The sequence below is a fragment of the Typopeltis vanoorti genome, chromosome 3 (assembly GCF_054136105.1).
Source record: "Typopeltis vanoorti isolate ZY-2024b chromosome 3, IOZ_Tvanoo_1.0, whole genome shotgun sequence".
Classification (NCBI taxonomy): Eukaryota; Metazoa; Arthropoda; class Arachnida; order Uropygi; family Thelyphonidae; genus Typopeltis; species Typopeltis vanoorti.
In genome coordinates this window covers 30,603,489-30,628,429 of record NC_143551.1, presented here as the reverse complement: position 1 = coordinate 30,628,429, position 24,941 = coordinate 30,603,489, and the positions used below count along the sequence as shown (strand labels likewise).

Genomic DNA, 24,941 nt, shown 5'->3' with positions numbered 1-24,941 from the left:
ATAAGTTCATGTCGCCGAATTGAAACCTTTGGCTCTTCATATAATTAGTAATTTATTAGGACACCTTCTTGGCAATTCTCATAGAAGGGATGTAAGTTCTGTTCACTACAAACTTGGTATTAACTAAGTCTACCTACTCACTGATGAGACCTCAATAAAGGTTGAAACCGGTCCGATCCGATCACCGGTCTGGGTAGTGACCTTCTCTCATAATGTGAACAGTAATACAGCTCCTAGGAACTAAGTTCACTTTATGGGTAAATACCAAAAATAGTGATCGGAGCTTGCTCCACCCTTACTATGAGTTGCCTCAGTTTGCACTACCAAATGGGTCAGGTGTTGCACTATCCAGGTATTTGCTTACGCTGGGAATCGCCGAACTTTATATAGTTTCTATTATTCGGCATGAAATATGGGATGTAATATCCCTTAACTTAAATAAATTTTTTATTTTATTTTATTTTTTATTTTTCACCTAGCAGTACCATATCATCTGTCACCTCTGGTACATTCTAATAAATTAGACAATAAAGTATGATCATGAAATGCAGAATGTAATGGGAAAGGCCAAGTAGCAGGATCATTATACTTAAAAGTACTTTCAGAAACAAGAATAATATTTTGCGGGTTTTCTTCGACATTTGTCATTTTTGAATTTAAAATTTGTGAATCATTATTTTCATTTGTATAATTTTTTTCATTTCGATTTATATCATAAGAGTTTAATTCTCTAGAATTTTCATCGTTTGGTGTATCTTCTATTGAAATGTTAATTGAAGTAGAACTAGATGAATTTGTTGGTTTTATTGAGTTAGATAAATATTTTGCACTTTTGGGAATATATTTTTCTCTTTCTAATTTCCTTTTATGCTTTTCTGCTCCAGATAATTTTTTAGAAGACATTTTGAAGAGTGTCAAAAATTCCAAATTTCTACAATATAAAAACTGAATTAATAATGACATAGTAAAAAGGATTAAATAATAAAATGTAAAACTTACCACCAATATTAATATAAACTTCAGCAACAAATATAAAACATAAAGCAAATATGTAAAAATTTCAAATTACATAACACATCCAAACAGAAAGAAGTTCTAGTATGACTAATCAATGCACTGACAATGAAAAAAGTGGTCATTTAATGACTTAAATGTAAAATGAGCAGTTTTACCTTCATATAAACACGAGTCATTATACATAATAAAAAGTTTGTGTTCAGCTGATGTTTGGATTTAACTGCAATACTTCAGTAAGGTTTGTGTTCAGATGATATTCAGATTTAACAGAACTACTTCGTGTCACATCTTATTCACCTTTGTATTTTGCCATTAAAAATGCATTTAACAGTGAATATTAAATAATATTTATAATGTGAAGGTTAGGTTATATTTATTTAAATGACATATACACATGATCGATGAAAATTTTTGGATTTTAGGGCTATCGTCAGATAATAAAAATAATTTCTGTACAAAAAACGTTTCACACAATGTTAAAAAATTTTTTTATGAATTTTTGTGTTACGTATTACTTTACATGGATAGGATATAAGAACCATTGGCCTTTAACAAAAAAGAAGATAGTTAGTTTAGTTTAGATAACTGTAATGGGGTTTGTATTTAATTGTTTTTATTTATATTTGCTTATGTTTATTACAAGTAGAGAATAGTTAATTGTTAATAGTTAATATTTCTTTCCTTTTTCCTTATTTATACTTTTGTGGAATAATGTAGTGTTTGATTTTTACAGTTTATTCTATTTTTGCTTTATTATTGCAAATACATTTGCAACAGGTTATACTAGTACATATATAAAGATAAAAAGTATATAGACAGCATTCTTAAATATGTGACTGTTTCGTACTTGCCAAGTAGACATGTCTATCAATAGAAGATAATGAATTATTTTATGTTCTTTCAACATTTGCATCTTCCCGGAGTGGAAGAAAGTATAGTAATGCTTCCATTGATAGGTAATTATTTTTGGAAGGAGCACGGGCTCTAAGGCCCTAGTGCCTGCCTTAGTTTTGGCGCCCAGTCAGCCCACCCCTTAATCCGGCACTGGCTCTCTGGAGGATGCAAAATTAATAGCTCCAATCCCATTGTCATTACCAATGTCATGCAAACTGCCTGGGCTAATAGTTGTCTATATCTTGCTTATTTTCCTATTTTGGCATTAAAGTCACTCCTAACTAATTTTATAAAACACCAAGTAAAGAATCATACCTCTTCTAGTTCCTCATAAAATTTACATTTATATTTGATATCATCATACTTATCTTCTGATGGCATAAACATTGATAATTGCAACATCAAACAGATATCCAAAATTACAGATAAAATACAGATAGAGATAAATTGATCATCCACTAGTGAAATTTTTTACACACACACACAACTTAGTATATCTTTGTAGATTTGGAAGGTTTTCAGATATTTGAATTTTTTTTTTTTTTTTCAGCATGTAATTTAATTTTCTTTGTTTGATTTTTATTTGTTTAAGATAAGCTGAACTTGGGAAGAATGTCAAATATGTAGTAATGGACTCTTTGTTAAACTACACACCACAAAACTTTCAGCCATCTTTCTCCAGGTGCACTGCACCCAAAGAAATATCAGCAGTAAAATTATTTGTTGGTAACCTTAAACCTCCTAAAGTGCTCCACAATTACTATTTTTTTGCTGTAAAAAATGTTTGTTCTCTCCATTAAGCTCTGGAGTAATTATGAAAAGCATCACTCACATTGCAATGTTAAAAGAAATTGAGAAAAAAAATTAAATAGGACTATCCACTAGAATGCAAACATAGTTTTGACACATTAAGACTACAATAAGCAAAACAAAACAAGGGTACAGTGAACCCTTGCATTATCAAAGTTATGGGAAACTCAAGGAAGTGTTTGTTATAATGACTTTTCTATAGAATATCCTTGTTCCTGTAGGACTGTACTGAGAGTCAACTGTATTAAATAAAGAAAAGAAATTAATCTATCATTAGCACTCGATCAAGAGCTACAGAGACATGGCCTTTCTTTTGAGACATGTGGATGCCACATCTCAACCTGGCAACATTACTTCACTTTAGATAGTTTCCTCTAAACCAGAAGAAATAGAAACAGAAATGAAAGCTTGAAGTGATCATGAGCACCAATTCACCACACTGTACTTCCCTTTAATTTGATTAACTGTCCTACACAGAATAGCAAAGCTTGAAACGTTTCCTTCTGCAACCTTAATTACTTAACTCCCATGAATTATTGTGAAATTTTATTAACCTTGTTATTAAAATTCACTTAATAAGATTGTTAATAACTGTGTTATCTATTTTTCCCACTTTTACTTTTGATCATACCAAAATCCCTAGACAAGGCAAGATTTCTCTGTTCAGGATAACTTACTCACCAGTATTTCATGATATAAACATATTACAAGCATCCAACAAGAAAATAGATTTTCTCATTCATGGAATTCAATCCAGGCACTGCCATACCTTGAACAACTATTAAATCTATGCAAATGACAAATCTTTCCAATCATTAAATATTCATGTATTATCACATCTGACATATTGCTCCCAAGAGTTCCCCAAATATTCTTGAACAGTATGTAAGATAGCAATAAGATTAATCAATGGCCCATCTGTCACCAATTTACCTCTCATTTGTATCTGTATTTACCGTATTTGGCGGCGTATAAGACGCACTTTTTTCCTTTGAAAATAGGTCTGAAAAAGAGGGTGCATCTTATACGCCGATACTCAGTTTTTTATTACTTTCATTTCTGGAAATTTTCTCTGTTTCGAGTCATGCGATTTCTTTCTTGCTTCCTTGCAGTGTGAGAGAGCATTCTAGTTACGTAGAATTCAGTGGATGCGCCTGTGCTGTCATCGATGATCACAGCTGTTGAATCACAGATCTGCCGTTAAATGTTCTCTAAATTTCTTGGCAAATTATGGCTGAAAAACGTCGGCATTGCTACAATATTGCATACAAGCTACATGTGATTGCATATGCTAAAGAACATGGAAACAGGGCTGCAGAGACATTTCGAGCCGTCCCCAACTGATAAAATGATAAGAACGTGGTGGAATCAGGAAGAGGATCTAAAATAAGAAACTCACAGTAAATATAACCTACGAAGTGGAACTGCAAAATGGCCAGAACTTGAGGCAGAACTGAATACTTGGATTTTAAACCACAGAAAAGCAGAACTGAAAGTCCCACTTTTCTGTGGCCTGCCCTGCTGGTATGGGATCAGTTTCATTCTCACAGAACAGAAGATGTTTAAAATAAACTCAAGGAATTGAAAACCAGTGTTAGCTCTAATTCCAGGAGGTATAACTAGTCAGCTTCAACCTTTAGATGTCTGTATTAATAAACCATTTAAGGGATTTATGAAGGAGAAGTGGATGCAGTCTTCAGATTTTGACATTACACCATCAGAAAGAAGGAAGAGGCCTAGCATTTGGCAAGTTTGTGAGTGGATCAAAGCTTCATGGGATTATGTGAAAACTGAGACAGGGGTTAAATCATTTAAGAATTGTGGCATTAGTAATGCACTAGATGGTACAGAGGACAATTTGTTGTATGAGGACTCAGATTCTGATTAAGAAGAGGTTTCAAGTGTCTCATCATTTAGCCCAGAAATTTATCTCCAGAGCTAAATGAAGACACTTGAAACCTCTTCTAAATCAGAATCTGAAAGTAGACCTACTTATTACTTTATATTTGAAATACTGTAAATTCATTATAATATTCAGTGATAAAGTTTTTTTCCTAAAAAATGTGTACACAAAAGGGGGTGCGTCTTATATGCCGGCAAATATGGTATTTATTATTATTATTATGGGTATCTCCATGGAGTCAGTAGATTCATCGCAAGAGAACCAAACTATCAAAACAATATCTATCATACCTCTTTTTGAATTCATTTACAGACAAAGAACTCACAATTGAGTCAGGCAATGCATTACACCACTCATTCACCACCTTCAAAGCAAAAATCTGGTTCTCACACCCTTGTTAACCACATTTTTCCTTAATTTCCAAGGATGATCTCTTGTTCTTCCATCACTATCACAGAGCTGAAATATTTTCCCTGCATCAATCTTATAAAAACCTTTTAGAAATTTAAATGTTTCCATCATATCCCCCTCTTCTCTGCCTATCAACCAACCTATGCAATCCACAAGCTCTCAATCTATCAATGTAGAGAGCATTTTTTACATTACTCACCAACTTAGTCACTCTCCTCTGAACCCTCTCCACAACCTCCTCATCTTCAAGAAATCCAGGTGACCAGACTTGAGCACAGTAATCCAAATGTGGAAATATCATCGTCTTATAAATGGGAATAATAACCTCTTTATCTCTGGATGTTAGTGTGTTCCTCGATACCAAAGTAATCTTGAACACCTTAGTAATGTGTCCTCTGAATTTCATCTCACTATCAACCAACACCTCCAAGTCCCTAGCCTCATCAATCTCTTGGCGTATCGTTCCATCAATGTAGTACACAGCTGGTAATCTTTTTAATCCCAAAATGCATAACTTTACACTTTTCCACATTGAATGACATCCATCACCTTTTGCCCATTTTGCCAGCTTATTTAAATCATCCTGCAAACTCTCTACATCAGCTTAATTTTTTATTGCGTTACCCAACTTTGCATCATCAGCAAACAACTGAATATCTTCCTTCAAGCCATTTCCTATATCAGGGGTGTTCAACCCGTCGATCGCAGAGCGATTTTTGGTCGATCTCTTGTGTATTTCTCCTTACTTACAAATTTAATTAAAACTGAAAACATAATATTTTATTTATGTTATTATGTATTATTTTTAATTCGCTTTAAGTGTAACAACTTTCCGATGGCCGGAAACTTACAATCAAAAGAAAGCGAAGGAGAACAAAAGGTGTGCCGAACTTGAAACTTAAGATGAAAGACTCATACCGATTCTTTGGGTATTGCCAAACTTCATGCGAGGTCTTAAAGGAGGCCTAATAAAAAGGGACTGAAGCAAGCAGAAGGAGTCCCGGTTCCAGAATTGCTGTCAGAGAGGAGCCCGCCGGTCCAGAGTCGCCGTCAGAGAGACTGCCTGGATCCACGTTGCTTGAGAGAGGAGTTTCCCACTTTCAGAAAGGAGCTTCTCGGTTCGAGACGTCGCTAGAGAGAGACTACTTCTAGGCCGCAGACAAGGTTTCAAATTGCCAAAAGGAAGAGTTCCAATTGCCGGAGAAAAGTTTCCAGGCCAGGTTAATGTCAGACATTCACTAGTGTGTGTTGCGTTTTCATTACAATTTGATGAATCAAATGACTTCACTGATATTGATCAGTTAATGGTATTTATTCGAATGGTATTTCAGGATTATTCAAGTAAAGAAGAACTTTTGAAAATTATACCATTATTGGGAAGGACTAGGGGAGAAGACATTTTTTCGGCATTTGATGAATTTGTGAAACAACACAAACTTCCGCTTTTTTAAACTTGTGTCTATTACTACTGATGGTGCTCCTGCAATGATAGGAATAATAAATCAGGCTTCATTTCATTATGTAAAAACGATGACAAATATCCAGATTTTTTAACATACCACTGTATTATTCACTAAGTACCGTGTAGTAAAAGATTAAACACAAAAGATGTTTTGGATGTTACATTTAAAATTGTAAATTCTGTTCAAGGAAAAGCCCTGCAACAGTGGTTATTTAAATTACAGGCAGATGATGATAGGGAACTTCTTGTGTACAATAATGTTCGCTGGCTCAGCAGAAGTCAATTTGTTTTTAGAAAGATTTCTTGTATTAATTAATGATATAAAAATTTTTCTTGATGAAAAAGGAGATATTATCAACAATTGAGTGATAAAAGATGGTTGTTACATTTATCATTTTTAGTAGATTTCTGTACGAAATTAAGCAATTTAAATTTAGAGTTACAAGGTAGGTAGAAATAAATATTTAATTGAAATGTTAAGTTCAATAAAAACTTTCCAACAATACTTACTTTTATTAAAGAAAAATATAAATGACTGCGAATTTAGATATCTCCCATATTTATTAAAATATTTTGAACAAAATCAAGAAATGCTTCGCTATGATTTTAAAGAATTTATTCGTGAAATAGAATTAGTTGAGGAAGAAATAAATTCAAGATTTAAATTTTAATAAAACTGAAATGATCGTATCTTTTATCAATAATCCATTTCAAGAAAACTTGAACATCACAGAAATTTCAAATAAAATTAGTGGGCTGTTTGATATAAACCAAGCTGAAGTAGAACTCGAGATAATAAACATTCAGAATAGTTAACATTTAAAATCAATAAACAATGAAGTCATTTGGAAGTATGCACATGAAAAATTCCCAATATTAACTGATATTGCGCGAAAAATTCTGTCGTGTTTCGGATTGACATACTTGTCAGAATCTGCTTTTTCAAATATGACCATCATAAAAAAAATCAATTAAGAAACCAAATTACAAATGATCATTTGGATGATTGTCTGCGATTGGCCACTTCTTATCAATTTGAGCATGAAAATATTGCGAGGTCCAAACAATGCCAAATTTCACATTAACTTTTTTTTTTTTTTTTAATCAACCAGCATTTCCTGTAACTTGTGAGTTTGTAATCAATTTGTTGTTTTTTCTAATTTTGGTTTTCCAAAATAGAGAAATAAATATTTTATTCCAATATATTTGTTTTTTTTTTTGTTGTATTAAAATAATAAAAAGTGATAAATAAATTTTTAAATACACAAATAAAGTTTTTAGTTGTTTATTTGTGCGTAATCAGATATCACGTTGGAGGAACGTGATCTATATAAGAGAGTAGATCGCCGAACAATTTATTATAGAAAAGTAGCTTGCGTAGTAAAAAAGATTGAACACCACTATCCTATATCATTTATGTACAAATTAAAAAATAACGGCCCAAGCACAGTGACCAGTGGTGTGCCTCAGGGCTCTGTGCTTGGGCCGTTATTTTTTAATTTGTACATAAATGATATAGGACAGTGGTGTTCAACCTTTTTTACTACGCAAGCTACTTGCATAGTAAAAAAGGACTCTGCTCCTCCATACACTACTTTCTGATATCTCTCCATGAGCCATTCTCTTATCCATATCACCAGTCTAATATCCATCCCCATCTGCACTAATTTGCACAACAAAATTCCATGGGGGTATCCTATTTTCCACTGCACAATTCTTCAGATATATCCTTGGTTAGTGTTTATTAGAATTAGTTTGAATAATTCACTACTCTTATGTAAATTTTAAGATACTTGGAGCAGCAGCAAACACATATTTACAATTTACCTCTTACTCAGAGAACAAATTTTTGTCCCTCTTAACTCATTCTTCTCAGTTGTTGTAAAATAACGTCTCGTCTTACACATTTCCATGCTCAATTTATAGTTCATCAAACACAAAGCTGATGCATTTTGTGTTTCTCCTTGATATCTATGGATGATCAGAAAGTATACTATAGGATGAATAACTGCTTCTGTTTGGAATAATCGCATAAAAGCATTTCATGTTGAAGAAAAATTAAGACTGAAACTTAAAATGGCTTAAGATTTAAATGATAAAGAGAATGGTTATATTACAAGAGAAATATAGTATAAAATCTTAAATAAAAATGAACATTTATAAGTAGAAATAATTTACTTTCTTCCACATGAATCCATCATTTCCAAATCAGCAGATGCCTACACAGAATGTATCACTTCATGAACATGAATATTAAAGCACAGTACAAAACTAAAAAACGCTACACTGACACTAAAAAAAATTCACTAAAGATATTAAGAAATTATAATACCGTTTGTATTTAAGAATAGTAGTAATTATAGCAGATGGAATTTTTGCCTGCTATACTGTGACTAATGAATTTTTCTAAGTTCCAAACTTTCATTATCTTTTAATTAGTATTCATTAAATCAATTTGAACCTAACAGTACAGAATTCCACTCTGTCAGTAGTTCTGATAATGGAGTGTGAATTATTTTTTAATATAACTTGTCCCTATTTTAGTAACATCTTTGTCCATGGCTTATGTATATATGTTAAAAAAAAAAAAAAAAAAAAAAAATCGAAAACGTGACAGCACAGAAACAACTAAAATTACAGGAGGCTGCTCCTGCTAGTTACTTATAAGTAATAACAATACAGACAGTGTATATCTGTTCTGGTTATGAGCAGATAACTAGAACAGTTGCTACATGGTGTAAATGTGCCCATTTATATTGTATAAATTTAGACTTGAACAGTTTTTCTCTTGGCTGTTTATAATGTCTTTCAAGATCTGTTATAAGATATCTTAAATATTTAGTTCTATATATGAACATGTACCAAACCATGTACAACAAAAGAACAATGTAATTTGAAACTGGTAACAACACTACAGTCAATCCTTGATATAATAACAAACTTGTAAGGTTCAAAGGACTACTGTCACTAAGAATTTCTTCCTTTAGTCCTGGTACTATGGGGCTTTGATTAGGAGTTTTCAGTAGCCTTCTGTATAGTAAGTATTCACTTATACATTTGCTATTAACAAGAGTTGACTGTATATGTAAAAAACATTTATTGATTGAAGCATTTCTAAGTTAAGAAAAATAAATATGAATCAGTAGAAATGGAATTTCCATAAAGTAAAATCTTGAGAATTCCAACTTTTCAAAATTTAAAAACTCACGGATAAGCAGCCATTGTAGCCAATTTTACATAAACATCTTTTCTAATGCGATCAGCAGCTGTGTATGGTTGTGGGGGTGGAAGTTTGTGCTTTGTACAAAACTGGGCAGGTTGTAAAATATAATCCTGCATAGAAGGAGGTTGATCCCATTTTGCTGCTACTATAAGAACTGGGACTTTACTATCAACAAAATATTTCTGAAAAAAGAAATATTATGATAAATGTTAATTTAATCATAAGTGAAATTTTTTCTTAAAATTATGTAATATACACTACTTGGCAAAAAATCAGAAACCCTATTCCTTTTGCACCAATGTATTTTAAAGTTGACTTTTTTTTTTTTGTCTGTGTGGTTACGTCTGTATAAATGTAAAGAAAATTCTGTTAAAAGATATAGGAAGCAGATGTCCCATCTTATGATGATAAAATGATCCATAGCCGCTAGATGGCCATAAGGTGTGTAGTGTTAGAAAAGAGATCCGGAAAAGAGTGTTATTTTGAGTAATAACTGGAAACATTGCTTGAATTTTAATGTTGTACTGTTTATTTTTGATAACAGTGTGTCTGCATGATTTATTAATTGAAATAGCCTTCACAAGGCTATTTCACAAGGTCAACCAAGTGGTGCAACTAGACGAGCAGTGCTCGCCTAGTTGCACTGTCAATCAAGAGGCATTAGCAACATACTTTTCAAAAATGGTTCGATGTCGTGAGTGTAATATGTATGCATGGCAGAATGTAAGAGATGTGTTTGTGGAGAAACTGAATGGTAGACAAGAGAAAGTATGAATGTGTAGGAAGTGTGATATATTATTAGACCATGAGTTAATGAATCAAAACATACAAAAAAAAATATGAAGTAAATGAAAGAAAAAGAAATGGAATAAAAGCTAGTGAAACTGAGAAAGTGAAAGAAAGCAAGAATGTAGAAGTGAAAGTTAGTCATAAAGTATGAATGAGGAAATGGAAGTAAGGTGCAGCAGAACAAGGTAGCAAGACTATGGGAGTGACAGAGAGTGAAATTGTCAGAATGCAAGATTTGATGAAATGGTTATTGAAAATGAAATGAGAAATATGCAGAGTGCTATTAGATGTTTAGTGGAAACTAATGAAAGTGTGTAAAAGAATAAAATAAAAGAAAAAAGGGTAAAAGAGGTGACAAGTAATTCCAGGACAGCAGTGCATGGAGAGTCCATATTTAGAGGATTAGTTAATGAGAGTCCATAAGAACTGCTATCCAGGAGGGAGAATGAGCAAGATAATTCAAGGCAATGGACATGAGGAGAAAACAAGCAAGAGATTTAGTGGTGGTTATGGGGACAAATAATTTAAGAGAACATAAGGAGCATGTAAGGGCAAATATCAGGAGGTTATTGAGAAGAGTGGGGAGATTGTCAGTGTGTTGCCAAGGTAGGACAATGAGTTGAGATGGAGAGCCAGCATCACGAATGGTATGCTAGCAGAGCTGTGTGAGAAAAAGGGAATACAGCTTCTGGATGTATGGCATGTGTTTGAGGGAAGAATGGAATTATACAGACATGATGGTTTACATTTGAGTGGCTTTGTTGTTAGGCACTGGAGAAAAAGTTGCTAGATGGAAGTACAGTGTGTGTGAGATGCAAGCAAGAGATCAGAAGTAGAGATGAAGTGAAAGATCAGGAGAGTGGTACTGAAGAGACAGAAGTGCTTGGCAGTGGAAATAGTAGTAGTGTGAGAGATGAAGAGAAAACAGGAATGCAAGAGGAACGGGGAAATGGGAGGAGCCTGGGTGGATAGTGAGACATGGCATAGGGAGAGTGGATGTTGAAAGTAGCAGTAAATGTGTGTATGGAAATGAATGGCATGGAAATGGAGTATATTATGATCTGGGTGGGAAAGTTGAGACTGAGCAGATATATGTAGTAAGCAGTGATAAAGGTGATTGGGCAAGGGCAGGTGTGGTGGGGAAATCACAACCAACAAGTAGCTTGGATAGGAATGGTGATAGACTTAAAAATGAACTGCTGTGTTTGTTTACAAATGCCAAAAAGTATCAAAAATAAGGGAAATGAAATGGTTTCACTGACTGAGTTTATTTGCTCCAAAATCGATGGAATAAGTGAAACATGGTTGGATGAAGATGATATCCTAACGGGAATAAAAAAGAAGGATACAGCATTTTTCTTGAGGATAGAAAGGACAAGAAGGGGGGGGGGGCTGCTGATGATGATAGCAGGGGATTCATGTCCACATAAGGTAGATATGAAAGAGGGAAATAGTGGCAATGGTTATGAGGCAGTGTAGTGTGAGGTAGAGGATGACAGGAGGACATACATAGCTAGATGTTGCTATGGGCCTGGGAATGTGAAAAGTGGTGATGAAGAAATGTATAAATAAATTGGATTAGTGAACAAAGGAAGGGTAATTATTATGGGTGATTTTAATTATGGTGGTACAGGGTGGATCTGGGAATAAGGAAAATGAATTTCTCAAGTTCTTAAGAGATAGCTATCTAAGGCAGCATGTAAAGGAGGGCACGTAAGGATCGAGAGTTTTAGATCTCATCATTTCATCACAGGATGTAATTGTGAGTTTGTACTTTCCTCAAGTTGATGAGAGTGATCATGAAGTGATCACCTGGGTTATGTCCCGACTTCTGTGAGGAAAGGATATATGTGGAAATACAAGGCTGGTGATTACAACAAACATAGGAGAGCTTGGAGCTATACCAAGAAATGAGGAGTTGAGCATTAAGGAAATAAATGCTGTTTGGGAACTGACAAAGAAATACATAACAGAATCAATGTGTGAATGCATAAAATCCAAAAGGCTGAATAAGGTAGGTGTAAAGTGAATGAATGAGAGGCTTAAGCATGAAATCTGGAAGAAGGTACTCTGGAGGTAGTACAAGATGAATAATGGTAATAATCAGTTACATGAAGAGTATAAAAAACAAGCCAAGAGAGTGACTCAGTTGGTAAGGAAAACAAAAGTGCAGTATTAGCAGAAATTGGCAAATCACAAAGAATAACCCCTAGAATATATGGCAAGTAGAAGGAAGAATGATTATGGCAAGATGATATTAATGCATGAAATGGTAGAAGGATTAGAAGGTAGAAGAAGAAGAAGAAGGTAACTACTGCAGAAGACATTGTTGAGGTATTCAGTGATCAATTTATAAGAGTCTTTCATCCTCATCAGGGTGGAGTCATGAGGAACTAAAGTGTAAAGGACATGTAAAGAGGATGGCTTATTTGTGAGTGAGCAGCAGGTATTTGAGGAAATTAATAACCTTGATGTTAACAAGGCAACAGGATTTCATGACATATCACCACATCTTAATGGGAATTTCCCAAGGAATTGGGGTAGTATTGGCATGCCTGTTTAATAAAAGTCTTGCAACAGCAAAAGTTCCAAGGAAGGTAAAATTGTTGTATTGCATAAATGTGGTGATAAGGCTGTGGCTACAAATTATAGGCCAATCTGTATATCTGGAGTTGTAGTGATGGTACTAGAGAGAGAGAGATTGGTGAGAAGTAAGATACAGAAATGGGTTGATAACAGAAGTATTCTCTGTTTGTAAAGGGGAGATCAAGTTTCACTAACTTACTCATGTACTATAACAAGGTGACAAATACCTTGGACAGGGAAATGCATATACAGTGGTGAACTTAGATTTTGCAAAAGCTTTTCATAGACTGCCACATGACAAGCTCTTAAATAAATTGAAACAGATGGGATTGGATAACAGACTACTGTGTTGGATTAGTGATGGGCTGTCGGATAGGTATCAGAAAGTTGTATATTGGTGTGCAGTATCCTGAAAGAGGGAAGTAACTAGTGAGGTGCCGCAGGTGTCACTTCGGGACCATTATTGTTCAATTTGTATATTAATGATATTGGGATGGGTTTAACTAGTGATATGCAGTTGTTTGCAGATGATGCAAAACTGGGGAAAGCAATGCAGATCTTATGGCCTTACAGGACTTGAATACGAGGGTCATTTGAAATGTTTGGTAAAAAAATAAGTTAAACACATATTTTTTTGAAAAAAATCACCTTTATTTCTCAACATAGTCTCCATCGAGGTCTACACATTTGATCCAGTGAGTTTCCAATTTTTTCATCCCATCTAAAAAGTAGGATTTGTCAAATTGTGCAAAATAGTCATTGACAGCCTTGGTGACATCCTCGTTCGAAGAAACTTTTTTCCCACTGAGCCGAATTTTTAAGTTTAGGAACAAGAAGTCACACGGGGCAAGTCTGGAGAATATGGTGGATGTGGAACCAATTCGAACCCTAATTCGTGCAATTCTGATGGCTGATGTGTGGGAAGATGCATTGTCTTGATGAAAGAGCACTTTTTTTTGTATGCCAATCTTGGCCATTTTTTCTTCGGTTCTTCTTTTAAACGGTCCAACAATGATGAATAATAGATTTCTGTTATTGTCTTACCCTTTTCCAAATAGTCTATCAATGATAATTCCTTGGGAATTCCTAAAAACAGTGGCCATTACCTTCTCAGCTGACAAAACGGTCTTCGCTTTTTTTTGGTGCTCTTTCACCGGGCATTGTCCACTGTTTTGACTGCTGCTTGGGCTCAGGTGTGTAGTGGTGGATCTAAGTTTCATCTACATTCACGAATGGATGCAAAAAATCCTGCGAATTGCAATTAAACATCGTCAAACATTGGCTAAAATGTCTTTTCTCATGCATTTTTGATCAACAGTCAACAATCGTGGCACCCATCGTGCACACAACTTTTTCATGCAAATTTTCATGCAGGATATTATACACCCATTCAGTTGAGATGCCTACAATCTCACTCGGCGGTCTTCCATAACAATACCATGGATTTTGTCAATCATTTCCTTAGTAGTGACCTCAGTGGGGAGTCCAGAGCACTGCTTCTCCAGTCAGTTTAGAGATATGCTGATATCTCACTGGTGTTATAACCAGCATCTTCAGAGCATAAAGCAAAGTTTGTCACAGTACACAAGACTACAACAACATAGTGTAAAAATGGGACTAATCTGAACAATTGTAGCAACAACAGAAAGACTGAAGTCCTAATTAGGCACCCTCTATTGTTTTTTTTAAAAAAAACATCAACTATGCACCTGTATTCAGACTGCGTGTCAAATTAGCAACTCTCATCCATTCACCCAAGGACAGCATCTCTCCTTTATCACATCCAGGAGTCTACGAAGTACCCTGCTCATGTGATCAAGCTTACTACAGTCAAACAGGAAGAACTGTGGACATCCCCATTAGTGAACATAAAAAATACATCTGGTACTATCGCAAGTCGGGCCTAGCAGACCATGCTTTGGATACCCCTGCACACAGGATCAACTGGAAGAAAACAAAAGTACTGCACAAAAGCTTGTCAGAGACACTCTCTGTTTTTGTTTTTTTTTTTAAACATAGAGGGCACATAATTAAGACTTTAGTCTTTATGTTGTTACTACAATTGTTCAAATTAGTCCCATTGTTATGACATGTTGTTGTAGCCTCATGTACTGTGACAAACTGGGCTTTGTGCTCTGAAGATGCTGATTATAACACCAGTGAAATAAGTCAATAAATAATTATTTACTTATCATTCTGTGTTCTAATATATACTGTGAAAATTAATCAACATGTATGACGAATACATAAGCCTTTCTACATGTTTTAGTTTAGAGATAATATTGTTTATAGCTTCAATCTTATTTTCCAGTTGTTGTATATGTTTTTTGTAGGTGAAAGTTCTGTCTAAGTTGACTCCTAGATATTTTGGATAATCTTCATGATTTATGACTTTATTACCGAAATTAAGATTTTGTGTGTGGTTGGCTTCAGAATTGAGTAGGACGGTAGGTGAGACAGTTTTTGCTGGATTAGGTCTTAGATATCAGGTGTTGAAATACTTTTCCAGTTGTATTAGGTAACTGTCAAGGTATTTCTCCCATTCACCAAAAATAGGCTTATGACCAATGATGGCTAGGTCATCAGCACACATGCAGTTGTGGGAGTCTATGGAAGGTAAGCCTGATATATAAACATTAAAGAGCTGGAGACAAGACTATGGCTTAACTTTGGTTCAGACTAAAGTTAAAGAAGCTATTAATCATTGTTCAGATGAATGAATCCAGAAGTTAACTTTTAATAGTTTTTTAACTTTAATTGAGATCAATCTATACTGACTCCATCCTTGAGCAAACTTGAACAGGAAATGCAAGATCTTGGAATTGGCAGTCAGTACCTGTATTTGTAACCTTGTAATGGAACAAAGAATGAAGATTCCAGTGATGTCAGTCAATCATAAGAGATCTGATTAGCAGATCTAGTAAGGTCAGAAACAAAAGTTCCACTGACAAGCATTCCAATGAAAGCAACATGTTTGAACTGCTAATGCTTGAAAAAAGTTTAAATCATCCAGATCAGTATTCATAACCTACCTTCAGATGGTAGAATAACAGAAGTGCCTTACATAGCATTTACCTGACCCATTTATAATTTTGCGGATCACAAAATGTTCCCAGGTATTTAAATGATGTTGCATTTAATATACAGTAAACCCTCAATTTAACGGACTAATAGGGACTAAGGGAGTGTCCGTTAAATCGAAAGTCCTTTAAATTGCGAATTTTTTTAAATAAAAATATCTGTAACATTATACTGCAATTTTATCAATATTAGCACTGTAATAACAACAAAATTGTTTTACACACACTTTTAGATAAGTTAATGTGAAGTTAATGCTTGTTGTTGAGGTGTTTGATTTAGGTAATCCTGCTTTGAAAAAACTATTAAGTTTTTTTTGAACTTTTGAATTCTGCTGTTTTTTTATAATTAACTCCCTAAAATTACGAAAATGTGTGTAATAAAACTGTCGCAGAAAGTCATGCCACGCGACAAAAGAACCAATTACAGTGCGATTGGTGTGATCACGTCCTAATCATTTGCCGAACATGTTTTATGAGCGGTGACTCATTTATGTCGGCTAAATTGTTTTTCCCAACATATGATGGCCTATTCACCAAAATTTGTTAAAAATAATAGGAAATTAGTAACAAAAAATAACCTGTTAATTTAATTATAAGCAAATCTTGGTTAAAATACATTTTAAAATTAACAGGGTGTTAATTTTCACGTGACATATGGACCAGAAATTTTGTCCATTAAATCGAGGGTTTACTGTACATCCTACATTTCTGTTCCAAAATCAATGACTAACTTCAATATGATATTGTGTCTATACATCATACCAGATTTGTTTTTAGTATTACTATATAGAACATGATGGTGAACTCTGTCTCCTTTCTTTGCGACCTAAATCCATAGGCCACAACTCAAATGAGAATATATAGGATGTATCAGGAAGTGGTATGAGCATAATATTCATTACTCTCACCACTGAAGAACTTAGATATAAGATTTCTACAAGACTGGCTCTAAATTACTCCAGATACTTTGCAAAGCTGCTAAAGAATCCACCAGTTCACATTCAATCAGCTATTAAGATATGAAGGTCCTATACATGATGAAGAGATAGGATGCTTTAATTTTATGGTCAAGAAGTATGCATTAACATCAATTTCTCTTGAAGCTGATTATTATTAGCAATTTTAATGATCTACATGCATAATGAGAAAATGCATGTTTGTGTGCATATCAGTAGCATATGCAGGATCTTCCTGAGATATGGGATCTGTTGATTTTCCTTGAGAGAGAGAGAGAGAGAGTGGTATAAAATTGTCCAAGATATATTAAAATTAATGCAAAATTGATGCAAAATTAAATTTTGCATCAATTTTCTTCTTCTTCTTTGAGTGTCATCGCCTATCGGAGGTCGGCGACCACCTTGGCAAATTTTGAGTGATTCTCGGCTACTCTGAGCAGTCTCTCAGAGTTCATAGCAGTCCACTGTCTGATGTCTGCCAGCCAAGATTTTCTTCGTCTTCCTTGTCCTCTTCTTCCATTTATCTTCCCTTTTATAATCAGTTGAAGTATCTTATATTTTTCATTACGAAGTAGGTGACCAAGATATGCAGTTTTCCTTCTTTTTATGGTATCTAAAAGTTCACGTGATTTCCCCATTTGTTCCAGTACTTCCTGATTGGACATTTCAATTTTCTTAAGATGCAATAAATTAAGATAAGAAACTGACTTTTTTGAAATTAACTTTTCTTCTATTATCTACAAATATGCTCTCACTAACAAATGATAAAGTGAAAGTCATTAAAATAATAGTGAGCAATCATTATTTAATTTGGTATGTAATGATTGATCTTTCAGTAAAGCAATACACATTATCTGAAGAGGAGCCTAATTCTTCCATACATGTCCATATTGATATTTCATATCACTCCCATCTTTGAAAGGTTTTAAACCGGTGGTACATTAGTACTGTGGATCTAGAATCCCCACTCTAGAGACCAATCATGGAATTTTTCAAGCTACTTCAAGGCCTGCAATAAATGAGAGTGGGGGTCTCACATAGGGTAGTGAAATTTGTCTCTTACCTAAAGACAATCAATCACAAGCAATAAAGACATATATATATATATATATATATATATATATATATATATATATATATATATATATATATATATATATATATATATATATATTTAATTGAATGACTAGAAACAGAGAAAAGTGAAAACAAAGTTTAATAGCACAACTAGTTTCAGCTTGTATCAGCATTCTTCAGGTGCACATTAAAAAGAAATAACCAGTAAAAACACAGAGGAAATAACTATAAACACCACGAAAAGTTATTATTATTATTATTATTATTGTTGTTCCGGGAAACTCCAAGGAGTCGACAGACGTTGAAGTCTGGGCATTCAACCCTGTTCTCTCGTTGGCTTCATTGTTGGGCGTATAGCATCTCGTGAATGCTAGTATTGGATTGTAGCACAATGACAGTCTGAAAGGTTGTAACTCAGGTTGTTGTTGAGATGTAGGGGGTTTGAGAATGATTTCTTTAGATTCTATTATCTTCCTTTCTAATTTATCTTAGCAACGGAAAACGTTATTAGACTTGTTGCACAGAACTGTATGGCTAAGGTTTTCTTCATTAGAATTGGCCGAGAAGAGGAACATGACTAGACAAAGCACTGGCTCATGTTCTCCCGAGAAACGAGTCAGTTCTCCCGAAACTGACTCGTTTCTTGGAGAAATTAAACATCTCGATTTACAGAAAACCTACCTACACCAACAGATATCTCCACAGTCAATCCCAACATTATCCTCCTCAAAAGTTTGGAATCATTTCTACACTAGGACATCGTACTCACTATCTTCTTGATGATGAGATAGAACTTAATAAAGAACTCAATTTTCTCAGGACCACTTTTCAACTGAATGGTTATTCACAAAAAACAATTCACAAATTCCTATTAAATCCACCCGCTCATCATAATGAAGAGACCAATACTGTGAAAGGCAACATTTCTATATACCATACATAAACTCTGTCTCACCCAAATTGGCCAAGGTGCTTAGGAAATACAACATAAGAATTTTATTTACACCCCTTCTGAAAATCCACATCTTACTGAACCGTGCGAAACATAGACATCACAACCTTAAATATCCTGGTAATTACCAGATTTGGTGCAACTGTGACGTACCATACTTTGGCCAAATAGAGAAATCAATCGAGTTACACACTGAAGAACATAAGAGATAGACATCAGTTACGGGAGAACATGAGCCAGTGCTCTTTCCAGTCATGTTCTGTTCTCGGCCAATTCTAATGAAGAAAATCTTAGGCATACAGTTCTATAGGACAAGTCTAATAACATTTTCCGTTGCTATGATGAATTAGAAAGGAAGATAATCAACCACCTACATCTCAAATACAACCCCCTATATCTCAGGTTGCAACCTGAGTTACAACCTTACAGACTGTCATTTGCTACAATCCAATAATGGCATTCATGAAATGCTATACGCATGCATACGCCCAACAATGAAGCCAACGAGAGAGAGAGAGAGAACAGTTTTGAATACGCAGACTTCAACATTGAAATATATACACTAACTTTTTGTGGTGTTTATAGTTATTTCCTCTATGTTTTTATTGGTTATTTCTTTTTAATGTGCACCTGAAGAAGGCTGATACAAGCTGAAACTAGTTGTGCTATTAAACTTTGTTTTCACTTTTCTCAGTTTCTAGTCATTAAATTTTTTAAAAAATGTATATCCACTGAGTAAATCAATCTTCCTACACACACATATATATATACGTATGTATTCTTGATCTTCTACTCGGTTGTAATGACACATTTTAGAGAATAAATTTTAAATGACTTTAAACCAAGATAAAATATTAAATTTTAATGATAATGAAAACCAACTCATACTAACAGATATCTGCACTGTCAATCTCATCACTTTCCACCACAAAAGCTCAGAACTATTTCTACATTAGGACACAGAGCAAGATCTCTTTTAAATGAACCAGATGAACTCCAAAAAGAAACTGAACAACTTTCTCTTATCTTTAAACAAAATGGATATTCTGAAAAAACAATTAAGAAATTTCTTCTGGATTCTCCTAGGCAGCGTACTACAGAAACTACTGATTTTAAAATTTTCTCAATACCTTACATTAGTTCAGTCTCCAATAAATTGGCTAAAGTCCTTAAAAAATGCAACATCAGGATGTTTTTCACTATACTCCATAAAGTCCGTTCTCTTATAAGCCATCCGAAGCCTATTCATCATAACCTGAAATATCCAGGTGTTTACAAGTTATGGTGCGACTAATATTCCTTATTTTGGACAGACTAACAACTCTGTTGAAATGCATATTGAGGAGCATAAGAGAGACATCTCCTATAAAAGATCACATGCATCTGCGCTATCCAGTCATCTTCTTTTCTCTAACAACCCTCATGACGATCTACAGTCACTCAGTTTGCTGGGATAAATCCGAAAACATTTTTCGTTGTACTGATGAGTTTGAAAGGAAAATCATGGAGTCCAGAGAAATCCTCCTTAATCCTGGACATCTGAACAGCAATTTGAGTTATAACATCCCTGATAGCCATACTGCAGTTGTTCAATACTGGTGCTCACGAGAACCTGCAAGCACACATACAACAAACAATAGCAAGTTAGATAAAAAGACTTGATAAATACAATGTTTTTTTTTTGTGTCAATTATGTATTGCATTTTTTGCCTGTAATTCTCAGTTTTTTGTAACTTCAATTTTTTATTACTGTGTTCTACCTTTAGTGGATACCTGAAGAAGGTTAAAGGCTGAAACTAGTTGTATCATTATCGTTAAAATTTAATATTTTATCTCGGTTTAAAGTCATTTAAAATTTATTCTCTAAAATACATAGGCTGTTCAATAAGTTATAAGACTATATTTATACAGAAAACAGATTACCTTTAATCGTCATCATTTACATGGTCTTTTTCGAAGTAACTACCGTGAGACGCGATGCATTTGTCCCAATGTTGCGTCCACTTCTTAAACACATGTGAAAGTCCTTTTTTTTGAGAGTTCTTTCAAAACCGCCTCCTCAGCTTTATGTGGCAATATGTGGCCTTGCATTATCGTAGTGCAATAAGAAGCCATTCTTCAGCAATGGATGCTTCCTTTTGACCTGCTGTACCATTGTCCGTAAAACATCCGCATAGCATGAGCCATTTACAGTATTCCTGGGTTCTACAGCGTGTTGGTAAACAATGCCTTTGTAGTCAAAAAACATTATGGTCATAACTTTACCAGCCGATTTTACAGTTTTTGCTTTCTTGGGGGTAGGAGAAGATGGATGCTTCCATTCACTGCTTTGTTGTTTCATTGTAGGATCATAGTGATACAACCAAGCTTCATCTGCTGTAATGATGCATTTTAAGAAGCTGTCGCCTTCTTGTTCCAGTCTTTCTTTCCATTCTGTGCACACATCCACTCGATGCAGCATTTGCTCTGGTGTCAAGAGTTTGGGAATCCATCAGGCACAAACACGTTTCAGTCCCAAATGTTCAGCCCTGATTGAGTGAACACTTCCCACAGAAATATTCAGGACAACATGCAGCTGGCGAACTGTAATTCTGCGATCCTCCTTGATGATAATCACTGTTGTGTTGATCATTGTCTCTGTGATGGACATTGAAGGTCTTCCCTCACGTTCAAGATCTTCCACATTTTGCCTTCCTTACTTAAAAGTTTTATGCCAGCAAAAAACACATGCCCTCGACATTGCTTCATCGTGGAAAGCTTTGCGTATCATGTTAAAAGTGTCTGATGCAGATTTTTGCAAACGCACACAAAATTTAATCGCATAACGCTGTTCCAAGGACGCTTCCATTTCGACGACTGGTCGTGGCTTGTAGGCGTGCCGAAACAAGCTTGCATTTAGTCACGTGACACTCTGGCACATCAGCCCATGTACGCCATCTATCAACCTCTTTTGTTAATACAGACAGCAACATTTCTTTATTCCACAGAAATTAATATTGTGATGAGTGGTTTTGCGACAGTAAAATTAGTCTTATTACTTATTGAACAGCCCTCGTGTATATATATATATATATATATATATATATATATATATATATGTAAAACAAGATGCAAAACTTCTGCATATTGAATCCATCTTTATTATCGATAATCCAAAACCACCCGCAGATAACATTTCTTTGAAGAACGCAAAGTAATTAAGAGGTTAAAAAATAACAGAGATATAATTATTCTTCCCACAGACAAAGGCAATGCAACAGTTATCCTCAACTCTGAAGATTACCAAAATAAGATACTTGAATTACCACAAAGTGATACCTACTCAATACTTGAGAGAGAGATCCAACTTGAGAACTTCAAAATCGTACCAACAACTTATTAAAAACTACCACTGAACTGTCTCGAAACGTTTGCCTGTCTCTATGCTCTCTCCATCTTCTTATTCTGTGCATATATGGAGTTCCAAAAATCCATAAAGAAAACACCCCACTACGTCCCATTGTGGAAGGTATTGATTCTCTGACGTACAAACTTTCTAAACATCTTGCAAAATACCTCAAATGTTTTTCAGGCAAGTCTATATCCTTTATCAATAACACAGCAGACTTTGTTTTGTACATTAAGGATGTGACAGCTAATGAAGATGAAATCATGGCTAGCTTCGACATAATTTCCTTGTTCACTAATATCCCAACAGACGAAGTCATAACATTACTCAAAGACAAGTTATCCAAAAAAATGTTGGCCTTACTTACTCATTGCATCAAGTCCGGTTACTTTAGATTCCAAGATACTATATACAAGCAAAATCATGGTCTGGCGATGGGTAATCCTTTATCCCCTATTCTTGCAAATATTTACTTGGAGGATTTTGAAGTCAAGGCTATCTCTTCCTTTGCTTTAACACCTAAAGTTTAGAAATGTTATGTGGATGACATTTTCCTCATTTGGAGCCATGGACATGATTCCCTAATGGATTTCCTGGAACATCTCAATAGTCGACATCCAAGTATAAAGTTCACAGCCGAGCTTGAAACTGATAGTTCCCTGCCTTTTCTATATGTAAAACCGACCTGCTCTTCTGGTAAACTTAAAATTTCGATGTACAAAAGCCTACACATACCAACAGATATCTTCATAGTCAGTCCCATCACTTTCCTCCCCAAAAACTTGGAATAATTTCTACCTTGGGACACAGAGCTCACTCTCCTCTCCTGATGACCCAAATGAACTTCAAAAAGAAATCAACTACCTCAAAACTACTTTCACACTTAGTGGATATTCTGAAAGAATTATTAAAAAATTACTTCTTAATCCTCCTAGTCATCACACAGAAGAAATAAATACATTTAAAGGCAATATATCTATTCCTTACATAAGTTCAGTTTCACGAAAATTAGCCAAGGTTCTAAGAAAATACAATATCAGAACTTTGTTCACTCCACTTCCAAAAATCCACTACTTAATAAGCCACCCAAAACCTTGTCATCATCATCTTAAATATCCTGGTGTGTACAAAATATGGTATGATTGTGATATTCCTTATTTTGACCAGACGGACAAATCTATTGAATTACATATGGAGGAACACATGAGGGACATTACTTACAAGAGACAGTGAGCCAGTGCCTTATCAAGCCATATCCTTTTCTCAGCTGATCCTAATGATGAAAACCCAAGTCATACAGTCCGCTGGGACAGATCTACCAACATCTTTTGTTGCCATGATGAATTGGAGAGAAAAATTGTAGAATCTAGGGAAATCATCCTCAACCCTGAACATCTAAATAATAACTTGAGCTACATCCTCCCAGATAGCCATTCAACTGTAATGATGTACTGGCGTTCACGTGATGCTGCAAGCACGCACTCTCCCAACAATGCAACAAACGAAAGAACAGCTTTAAATACAACTACAAAGTTTTCATGCTAATTATGTATAGAGGCTCTCTATGTTGTTCATAGTTTTTTTAACCTTCAGTGTTTAGTGTTTTTTCTTTTCTTTTATAATGTTACCTGATGAAGGCTGTTATAAGCCGAAATTAGTCGTGTTTTACTATTAAACCTCTTTTTACCTAACTCTCAGTTTAAGTCAGTCAACTCTATTTTACAATATGTGTGTGTGTGTGTGTGTGTGTGTGTGTATCCTTGATCTTCTACTCGGTTGTACTGATACATTTTAGAGAATAAATTTTAAATGACTTTAAACCGAGATAAAATATTAAATTTTAATGATAATGATACAACTAGTTTCAGCCTTAAACCTTCTTCAGGTATCCACTAAAGGTAGAACACAGTAGTAAAAAATTGAAGTTACAAAAAACTGAGAATTACAGGCAAAAAATGCTATACATAATTGACACAAAAACGTTGTATTTTTCAAGTCATTCTATCTAACTTACTATTGTTTGTTGTGTCTGTGCTTGCAGGTTCTCATGAGCGCCAGTATTGAACAACTGCAGTATGGCTATCAGGGATGTTATAACTCAAATTGCTGTTCAAATGTTCAGGATTAAGGAGGATTTCTCTGGACTCCACGATTTTCCTTTCAAACCCATCACTACAGCGAAAAATGTTTTCGGATTTATCCCAGCAAACTGAGTGACTGTAGATCGTCATGAGGGTTGTTAGAGAAAAGAAGATGACTGGATAGCGCAGATGCATGTGATCTTTTATAGGAGATGTCTCTCTTATGCTCCTCAATATGCAGTTCAACAGATTTGTTAGTCTGTCCAAAATAAGGTTATTACAGTAGCACCATAACTTGTAAACACCTGGATA

At 34.7% G+C, this 24,941-nt stretch overlaps 1 protein-coding gene across 5 annotated transcripts in view; it reads right to left on the bottom strand.

Moving 5' to 3' along the window:
* Miro (mitochondrial Rho GTPase) overlaps positions 1-24,941 on the bottom strand; it is a 439,377-nt gene that overhangs the window by 85,964 nt on the left and 328,472 nt on the right. For all 5 annotated transcript variants that reach the window (XR_016550640.1, XM_090415513.1, XM_090415514.1 and 2 more), the window contains exon 19: positions 9,706-9,902. Coding sequence is in view for 4 of the 5 variants with exons in the window: in XM_090415513.1 (XP_090271639.1) it covers positions 9,706-9,902 (197 nt within the window). In the remaining variant the exon portion in view is untranslated. The remainder of the gene's footprint in view (positions 1-9,705; positions 9,903-24,941) is intronic.